The sequence below is a fragment of the Fundulus heteroclitus genome, chromosome 13, assembly GCF_011125445.2.
Source record: "Fundulus heteroclitus isolate FHET01 chromosome 13, MU-UCD_Fhet_4.1, whole genome shotgun sequence".
In the NCBI taxonomy this organism is placed as follows: domain Eukaryota; kingdom Metazoa; phylum Chordata; class Actinopteri; order Cyprinodontiformes; family Fundulidae; genus Fundulus; species Fundulus heteroclitus.
In genome coordinates this window covers 10662005-10671766 of record NC_046373.1, presented here as the reverse complement: position 1 = coordinate 10671766, position 9762 = coordinate 10662005, and the positions used below count along the sequence as shown (strand labels likewise).

Here is a 9762-nt window from a genome sequence, read left to right as displayed (position 1 = left end):
TGTCGAGGACACAGCAAACGTGGAGGTGTTCTGGTCAGAGGAGACACAAAACTGTCCTACATGAAAAACACTGTATAGCAGAAAACTAACACCTTAAACCCGCTGCTTTGTGTTGGTCTCTATCACATAAAATCCCGATAAAATAAACCGAAGTTTGCTGTTGCAACGCGACTAGATTAGAAAACGTTCAAGGGGTAGGAACACCTTGGCAAGGCACTGTGTGCGGTTTGTATAAAAGGCTATTTTTAAAGTTGAGGAAGCTTAGCCAAAAATAACCTGCTCTACTTTCTTCATCTTTTAGTCGGTTATCTATTAAGGCTCCTGAGTGGTTGGCTAGCCTGCCGGCGTTCTGAGGCCGTCTCCGAAAGCCCTCAGTAGGTCTCAGAGTCTGAGTCGTTCAGTTCATCGTCTGCGGAAACGGAGGAGAGCGGCCTCTCCGGCCTGCAGTATGAGGCGTGGTCGGGTCTCAGTGCAGGCGGAGCGTCAAACGCAACACCTTTGGAGATGTGGTTCGAGGTCGGGTGGTGGTTGATGACTGTCGGGGCGAGAGACAAAGCGGGTATGGCTGCTATCGTCACCATGGGGGAGGTGGGCATCATGGAGTTGAGGATGAGGGCCAGGCAGTCGGCCACGTCGCGGTTGGGGGCACAGGCCAAAGCTGGAGTATAACCTGAGAATACGCGGAAGAAGGGAGAAAGCATATTTAATGCAACGCCCTAAGAGTTAGTGAAGTTACTGATTAGGATCGCTGACCGTTCTCATCCACCGCCAACACGCTGGCTCCTTTCCCCAGCAGCTCCTGGACCACCACCGTCAGCCCCATCCGGGCTGCTACATGCAGCGGCCTGCGAGAGGAAGGACACGGTGAGAACATGTTCAGCGGGAGCCCCGCCGCGTCCCACCGTTGTCAGCTACATACGTCTGGAGGGCAGCGTTGGTGCAGTTGATGAGGTTCCTGTCGCTGATTTTCTCAAGAATCAACAAGGCACTCGTTTCATGGCCCTGAGAGGAGCAGAAGGAAAGCAAAGTGAGGAGAAGTACGCCGCCTCCTGCTGCAGCCTGACACAGCTCCTCTCTTCTCACACAGAACCTGACTGAGTTTGGCATCTTTAAGTCTTAACAGATGTGCAGCCACAACAACGAATATAATTCTTCAAAACTATTCGGAGCAAAGCAGAACCAGGTGTTCACGTTCCTCTTCCTGCTGTTCAGTAGCTGAACCTGTGTTGTGCAGGAAAACAACCCAGCCATCCCCACCAGAGGGACGTTTAAAAGCAACACATCAGTGGTCGGCAATAACTACATTACATTACGTTTAGAGCCGCAAGAATTCATCACGACCCTTTCAATTAAAGGTATCCACTATTTAAGCAAGAAGAACTTTCTGTTTTTATGTTTTCAAACAGAGAAAAACAAACCTTTTCTTCAATGAAATGTTTTACATTTATGACAAAATATAACTATTCCGCAACCTAAAGACAAACAACACAAATAATACAGATAAATGCTGTTTTATTAAACTTTCTGATTTCTATTAGTCACTGTCAAGTTCTGAGCAGCAGATTTTATATATATATATATATATATATATATATATATATATATATATATATATATATATATAGAGCAAAGACATGCAGTTTCCCTGTGACGGACCGGGGGTCGGTCCCCCAGTATTTCTGCTGGCGTTAGGCACCAGCCCCCCCTACAACCCTATGAGAATTAAGCTGATGCAGAAAGTTAATGGATGCATTATTTAAAATAAGTGCCAATGTGTTACCTTGCAACAAGCTAGATGCAGAGCTGTGTTCCTGTCTACATCCTGCAGGGACAAGTCTGTTTTCCCACTGCTCACCAGCACCTCTTAACACGTGAAGAGAAGAAAATGACATATAAACGAGAAACAGAAAGGCTTCGGTTTGTCCTTAAAGACACCAGTGAATGCACTCACCCACAGCGTTGGTCTGGCCGTTCAGAGCCGCCATCATCAGCGGTGTTTTGTGCTCCAATGTGTCGACAGCGTTGGCCTGCGCTCCTTGGCTCAGAAGGAGAGAAATGCACTCCACATGGTCAGAGAACGCAGCAGCGTGCAGGGGGGTTCTGCAGCAAGCAACACAGTTTCACATTGAAGCTTGAGTTCGTCCACAAATGATAAAAATACAACAGTTATTTCCCTGCAACGTAGACCGTCTCACCTTCCTTTGGAGTCTGTGGCGTTGACGATGTCTTCACCCAGAAAATCTATTAACATCTCGGCCACCCCCTCGTTATCGTTCATACTGAAACAGAAACGCGTACCTTTAGACAACATCTATCCTCGCGTCGGCTTTCAGGAGTAAAAACAGCGGCTGTCTTACACAGCACAGTGCAGCGGGCTGAAGGGGTTTCCCTTAATCCTCCCGAGCACCTCGTGATCCAACAGAATCTCCACACATGCATCATAACCTGCGGGACAGCGGGGACAGCAGAACAGAAATGTTACGGTTCTGTAGGAACGTCGCGCAGAGCAGAGAAGTGGGAATGCTGTGTTCCTGCACCGTTATAGCAGGCCCAGTGCAACGGCGTGTAGCCCTGGTTGTCTGTGAGGGGCGTGTCGGATGGGAGGGAGGTCGCCAGGAGGTGTAAGAGGACTGCCACGTGGCCACAAGCTGAAGCCAGGTGCAGTGGGGTGCGGCCCCGGATGTCCTTCACACACACAGCGGCCCCTCGACGGACGAGGACCTCCACACACCCCTCCTGACCTGTGGCAGCCTGCAAGTTACAGAGCAAGCACCAGAAGAAATGATCAGATTTTCTATTTAATAGGTTTGGGAAAAACAAATAATCTGCATAATGTTAACAACCTTTATTAAAACCTGTGAGGTCAATGAGATGAAAACCAGGACTAAATACACATTTAAAAATACTTAATGTTGAAATATTACCCCAGCTTTTATCAATACAATCAAGATTTAAGTTCTACAAAAAAGCCTTAAACTTTAACAAAGTGCATCAATTTAGAAGACAAACCAAAAGTTTGATGCTGTATGAGTACATTTGCAAGGCAAAGATCAATGAGTCCACCCCACTAAGGCATAAGTCGCACTAATTTATGGGGACCACATTACTGAGTCAAACAAGAATCGCCACCTTTTACAGATGCAAATTAGTCCCTATAAATTAACAGATTAGCTCTTTTCACACTTAACCTGTCAACAGTGCAATGGATGGACCTAATATCACCTGCAGGTGGCAGTAATGCAAGAGCTATAGCTTAAACTGACCAAACCAACATCTAAAGAAGAATTTCTCTGAAATTACATCTGTCAAACAGCTGATGTGGTTCTTACAGACTACGGACCTCTCGCGTGATCACCACTGAGCTATATTATACACTGGAGTGCTAATCACCGTCTTTTTGAACGAGTCGCTTTGAAGCCACAAGCCGCCATATTGGTACTCCCTATTTCCCCCCACTAACTAGGGAATATATATATATATATATATATATATATATATATATATATATATATATATATATATATATATATATAATATGAATAACATGTAAAACATTTCAGCACCTAATTTCCTAGTAGTTGATAGTGTTAGTACATCCACTGACTGTAGAATTACCTGTGAAACGTTTTCACACAGTCAGAAAACTGCTTATTGTTGCAACCAAATCCTGTGGGATTCTGTGAGAGTAGGGAGGAGCAAGATGGCGGCCAGTGACTTCAGTTTTTCGGCAAAACCAGCACTCCAGTGTATAATATAGCTCAGTGGTGATCACGCATAGGCGTGCCCTACCCAGGAACCCAACGGGTTTAGTCCCACTAGAACGGACCCAGTAAACTGACCCGGTAACTTGCAGAGCCAGTTTTACCCAGTGAATCAGTTCTGACTTTCTTCACACATAACGCTGACCCATTAAATTACAGGATAAGGTTGTAAGTGTGAAAGGGGCTACAGCAGTAGGAGAGGTGTGAATTATGTGTGCATTATGTACAAAACTTATAGGTAGAGACTGCAATTTATCCAGAAGTTTCCCCAAGTCCCTTTGTGACTAACTGCGCGAGACCGTCCTACCTGCGCTTCCGCTCCTTACAGGGCTTGCGTGAAAAAAAAAAATCCCAAATCCACTGTGGTCTGATTTCTTTCTACTGAGGCCTTCCTCTTCTTCTCACGAACACGAGCGCGGTGCAACTCTCAGCCATGTTCAAAGTTTACGATGAGAGCAGCAGAGCCACAATGAACGGCTAACACCAAAGCTAACTGGATACATAAACACTAGGAGGTGTGCAGCCAGCAAGCATAAACTAACAAGTAACAAGCTCGCACACTGGTGTTACATGAGAACATCAGAAGTCTGTGATACCCCCGGACCTTTAGGGACAGAGGTGGGGGGGTGGGGGTGAGAGCAGGACCAAGACTCTGACAGGGAGTTGTCAGAGTTTTTACAGGCCTGTAGCTCCCACAGATCGATTCTTTTAACCTCCTTTTTCTGAATACATAATGTATTTACTACTATCAGGGTGGAAGGACCATTTTACGCAGTATAACAAAAAGTGTTTCTGAACAGGATCACCAGCTATAGCTTTAATGTAACTGAAGTTTGTCTTTAGTGGCTTGATTTTATTTTTGCCATGAGGTTAAAAGTTGAATGCAGGTACGAGTCAGGCTAAAAGCCATTTATATTGTCGATATTATTGTATAGTTAAAAAAGCGTGGCAATATTGAAACATTTTAGTTGTTAGAAACCATTGTTATACGTTAGAACACTTTTATACATTCTAAAAAGGAATCTTTTGAAGGACGGCTTTAATGCATTAAAACCAGAAAATTACAAGTTCGATTTTTCACCCATTTTGTGGGAAAACCTTTTCAACAGAAAACAGAGAATCCCTGGGCTAAAGCGTCTGGATTAATAATACAGATCTTTGCAAAATAACACAAAAACCCTATTTTGCAACAGATGCCAAGCCTTTGTGCCATCTACCGCTTCATCTCTTAAAGTGACACCACAGACATTCAGTAAAAAAGCAGCGTTAGCGTTGCAACATTAGTGCTCGTGTTTGATCATCTCACCCCGCTGTGCAGGGCCGTCCGGCCCCAGCGGTCCTGAGTGTCCGCACAGGCTCCGTGATCGAGCAGAGACTCCACACACTGTGTGTTTCCGTTCAGAACTGCCAACATCAGAGGCGTCCTGTGGGAAAATAAGCCTCAATAAGACCTGGTTTGTCTTCTAGGTTTTATCTCTACTCCACATCTATGAACAAGTTAGATAATAAACCTAAGGGGGGAAAAAAATAGTCAGCCAAAATCCCGTTTTCTCTGTGGGCACACTCACTGTCTGTTGTTGTCTTGTGCATCCACATTAATGGGTTGATTGTTGCTACTCAGAAGCAGGTGCAGGCACTCTTGGTGGCCGTTCATAGCTGCAGCAAACAGACAGACGTGTCTCATTTCTTTTTCCTGAAAGGAACCGCCTGCCGTCCTCTTTATTTATTGATTTGCACTCCTGACTGTTACTATTGTAACAACTGTTCACATGCATCTTGCACTACTAACTATGACTGAATATTGATTTGCACTGCTGACTGTTTAGTCACAGTACCAATTGTTACATATACATTTGCAATACCGTACTTTAACTGTAATATGCAATTACCTTCCACTGCACTTTAATTTAAATAGCTTCTGCCCGAACTTTATTTATTCATTTTATAGTAATAGCTACCTGTATATCATGCTCACAATTATGCCTATAGTAATAGCCATCTGTACATATATTCATAATACATGTAAACTTTATAATAACAATCATCTGTATATTATGCTATTGTACATATCTGTAAAATGCTATTCATAGTAATATCCACCTGTATATTATATTCGGTATATATCCAGCTGTAAATTTAGTTCACAATACTAGTTATCTATATATTATACTCATAGGACAAATCTATCAGTAAGATTCTGTTTATAATAGTATCCATCTCTATATTTATTCAGTACATATCCATGTCCTGTACTTATGAAACCATTGTTTATCCTGCACTTGCTGCTATTGCACTTCTGGTTAGACCTAAACTGCATTTCGTTGCCTTGTACCTGTACCTGTGTAATGACAATAAAGTTAAATCTAATCTAATCTAATCTTTAGCAGGAAAACCTAACTACTAAATATGATGTGTAGCTTCCTGATGAGGTTACCTGCAGCATGTAAGGATGTCTTTTTGTATATATAGTCACAGGTCATGGGGGAAGCGCCGTGATGTAGCAGCAGGGACACACATTCCTGATGGCCCCTGGAGGAGGCTAAACTTAGAGGGGTCCGTCCGTCTGGGGTCCGCACGTCCACGTCCAGCAGGGATGCCAGGAGGACCTCTAATGCCCCGCAGTGTCCGTGGTAAGCCTGATTAAAATGACAAGTAAACGGCAAACATACAGTTAGCTTTGAAATAAGAAAAGATACCCAAATCCTGGATGCAAATGTCAGAAACAAGCCAGTCTCAAATCTTCAAAACTGACCGCCAGATGAAGTGGACTTAGGGGGGCCTGGCTGTCTGAGTCCCTCAGGATGTCAGTTCCTGATGTCTCCATTAACTAAAACACACAAAAAACGGCTCATATATTACATAAAGGTCATGCAACATGTTCCATAAAAAGGTCCACAGAAATGTAATTTGCTTATAATTCGGCAAAACGAATAGGAGTACAGTCGACTGAGGTGTTATTTTGTTTGGAACAAAAAGGTTTTAGATAATTTATGTAGCATTTCCTAGAGTCTTCCAGTTAGTCTTTAGCCTGCATAAAAACTTGCATCTTAGACAATCCGACCAGAAATGAACACCTCAAAGAACAGAGTTTAAACACTTCTTAAGGAAACAATGAGATCTGACGGCTGTAAAGAGAAATAAATCCAGAGTCGCGTTGATCATCTGCCTGCTTAACGTGCAACACAGGTCAAGGTTTTAATGAAACGATGCACCACATTTCTCTCTCTGCAAACAAGCTTTGGGCCGAACTTCATCATGACATTAGATTGGGTTTAAATAAACCCCAGATGATGTTCTTGAGATCTTCACACAATATTCATGAACTACTCAACCTGACTCTGCCAGTGTAATTGCAAAAACAAGTCAAAGTATTTGTTAAAGCTGTCCTGCTAGTTGAGAACCCAGAAAGATCTTCTTACCGCATCAAGAGGTCTCACACTTGCGATCTGAAGGGAATGGAAACAAAAACCATTAAGGATATGCACCTGATCCGGAAAATGCTTCCAGACTGCAGGAAACGTTGCTCACCAGTTCCAGGCAGAGTGTGCGCCCATAGGCTGAGGCATAGTGCACCGCATTGTAACCCTGTCTGTCCTTCAGTCCTGGATCAGCATCGTTCCTCAGCAGGTACTCCACACATCTGAGAAAATCCCGAAGACAGAGGTTTTTTTTTTTTTCCCCATGCAAAGAATTAGGCGCACGTATGAATGGCTCGGATTGAACAGAAAGATGAACTTACTTTCCATCTGAGTCGGCGGCAGCGGCGTAGTGCAAAGGGCTGCAGCTGCTCTGATCCAGATCATTAACACTCGCCCCAGAGCCCACCAGCACAAACACACACTGGTAGTTACAGTTGGCTGATGCATAGTGTAGCGGAGCCCTGGGAAGGTCAGACATTTTTAAAATAAACCACACTTACGCCCTTTTAGAGTCTACTACAAACACAGAGACAGAAATAATCCCTACATCCTTTCGTTTTATTGCTTTCTTCAAATGTGACGCTGCATTTGGATTTGCAAAACGGTTTTGACCCTTAAGTTTACCTTCCAAAGTTGTCCTTCCTGTTAAAGTCTGCTCCGGTGTTTAACAGCAGGTTCAGACAATCCAGGTTTCTGTTTGAATGAATAATAATAAAAAAGTTTAAATAAACTTTTAATTTGCACACAAATACTGTGAATTAATATAAAATAAACACAGTAAGCAGAAACATTCACCCTCCCGCCGCAGCAGCATGCAGACAGGTCCTTCCAAAGTCATCGGGGGTGTCTATGACAAATCCTGTACAAATATGCAGTCAGCATCAATTTGGATGTCAAGCAGGTGATTCTGCTGGCAGGGGCGGCACGAGCGTGACTACCTGAGGACAGCAGTTTCCTGCAGCAGTCAGCGAAGCCGCTGAGAGCTGCCAGCTGGAGCGGTAACATCCCGTGAATGCCTCTCCTGAAATGAGAAAAACAAGTCCTTACAGGCACGACAGATAAGGCGAGAAGGCTTATAGTTTACGCAGGTTTAAACACCGATTATCATGAAAGTCGATCTATTTTAATTATTTTTTTGTTTACCACTGAACCCACAAACTGTGGGAAAATACACGGATGGTTAAATGTCGTTGGAACTGACTTGGCAGTGTTGGCACCGTGTTTGATGAGCGATGCGATGATGAGTTCATGGCCATAGCGGGCTGCGATGTGGAGGGCAGTGTTTCTGTTGCAGTCTTCACAGTCTATCTCAGCTCCTGCGTAAACGGTAACATAAAACAAACGGATGTTTGGGAGAAAAACGAAGAAAAAGCAAACTAACCTGATATCCAAAATCATTTTTAAACCCGTGGAAGAAACAAGCCCTCTCTAACCATTTTGAATGAGGGCCTGGGAGCAGGAGAACCGTCCGTGTGTAGCTGCCATGTGGAGGGGGGTCTTACCATCCTTACTCTGGATAAAACAGGATTAAAAACACAGAAGAGACCGTTAGAGGAAGCAAAATAGTCTGACTAGTTCCAATTAACACTAAATTAAACTGAGCCTGAGTGGACAAGACACACACCCACACACACATAAGGCCTGAGCAGCTTTCTGCCTCGGGCAGCCATCCACTGCCATATGGCCTCGCATCTTGAGGCTGTTGAAACACTGATATCGGTTTCCGTCACTGCTACCAAAGTGTTAAGCAAACTGTCAGAGATCAGCTCAGTGGCTTGTTAAAGTATTAAAACATTTTGTCACATTACAGCAACTAGCTTCAAGGGATGTCATTGGGGATTTTTGGTGGCAGACCAACACGATGCGGCACAAAACTCTGACAGTTAAGGGTTTACGCTCCACCATCTTTGCACATCTAGGGGCAGCAAATTTTGCCCATTCTTTGCCCAAACTCAGGCTACGTTCACACTGCAGTCTGAAGTGACCCAATTCAGATTTTTTTGCCCATATGCGACCTGTATCTGATCTTTTCATGACAGTCTGAACGACACAGATCGGATTTTTCAAATGGAAAAAATCCGTTCCGATTGGATATGTGGTCCTGAATCTGATACGTATCTGATCTTTTCAAATGAGACCTGTGTCTGTACGGCCAGGTCGCATTCATCTGACCTGTACGTCATTGATACTTGACAAACGTCACTAACGGTGGACCTGGCTATGCCAAAGAGGTTGGCTATTGTGCGGTAACAAACACCTGTTGCAAGTCCATACAGCCCCACAGCAACGCATTTACTCGCTGCTATGTCCGCCGAAGATGTGTATTTTTATGTGAGAGTTCTAAAGAGATCCGTTCAGACGCACATAAAGGTTGCCTTTATCATTCTAAAATTATGAACGAAGTCCGTATCAGTAAAGCCGCTCACGTGGCTATCTTCCTATTCGATCTTCTTAAAAAGATTGTGTTGGCAATGTGCTGGCTCCGGTTGGAGAATAACGTAAAGAACGCAAGATACGCTGCAGCATTACGATCCATGTTTACTTCCGCAAACAATGAGCACGCTTGCTACGTATGACGTCAT

The 9762-nt window shown here is 43.9% G+C and overlaps 1 protein-coding gene across 2 annotated transcripts in view; it reads right to left on the bottom strand.

Annotated features, from left to right (window-relative positions):
- The window catches only part of LOC105924237 (serine/threonine-protein phosphatase 6 regulatory ankyrin repeat subunit A), a 29895-nt gene continuing 20133 nt past the window's right edge, over positions 1–9762 (bottom strand). For both annotated transcript variants that reach the window (XM_036145038.1, XM_012860110.3), the window contains exons 10-29: positions 8614–8692; positions 8382–8496; positions 8119–8201; positions 7976–8039; positions 7805–7873; positions 7501–7641; positions 7290–7401; positions 7181–7207; positions 6514–6588; positions 6196–6397; positions 5330–5417; positions 5068–5185; positions 2538–2751; positions 2358–2445; positions 2196–2279; positions 1952–2100; positions 1781–1863; positions 920–1002; positions 754–845; positions 1–670 (exon numbers count right to left, since the gene is read on the bottom strand). In XM_036145038.1, the coding sequence (XP_036000931.1) occupies positions 372–670; positions 754–845; positions 920–1002; positions 1781–1863; positions 1952–2100; positions 2196–2279; positions 2358–2445; positions 2538–2751; positions 5068–5185; positions 5330–5417; positions 6196–6397; positions 6514–6588; positions 7181–7207; positions 7290–7401; positions 7501–7641; positions 7805–7873; positions 7976–8039; positions 8119–8201; positions 8382–8496; positions 8614–8692 (2265 nt within the window). In that variant the 3' untranslated portion in view covers positions 1–371. The remainder of the gene's footprint in view (positions 671–753; positions 846–919; positions 1003–1780; positions 1864–1951; positions 2101–2195; positions 2280–2357; positions 2446–2537; positions 2752–5067; positions 5186–5329; positions 5418–6195; positions 6398–6513; positions 6589–7180; positions 7208–7289; positions 7402–7500; positions 7642–7804; positions 7874–7975; positions 8040–8118; positions 8202–8381; positions 8497–8613; positions 8693–9762) is intronic.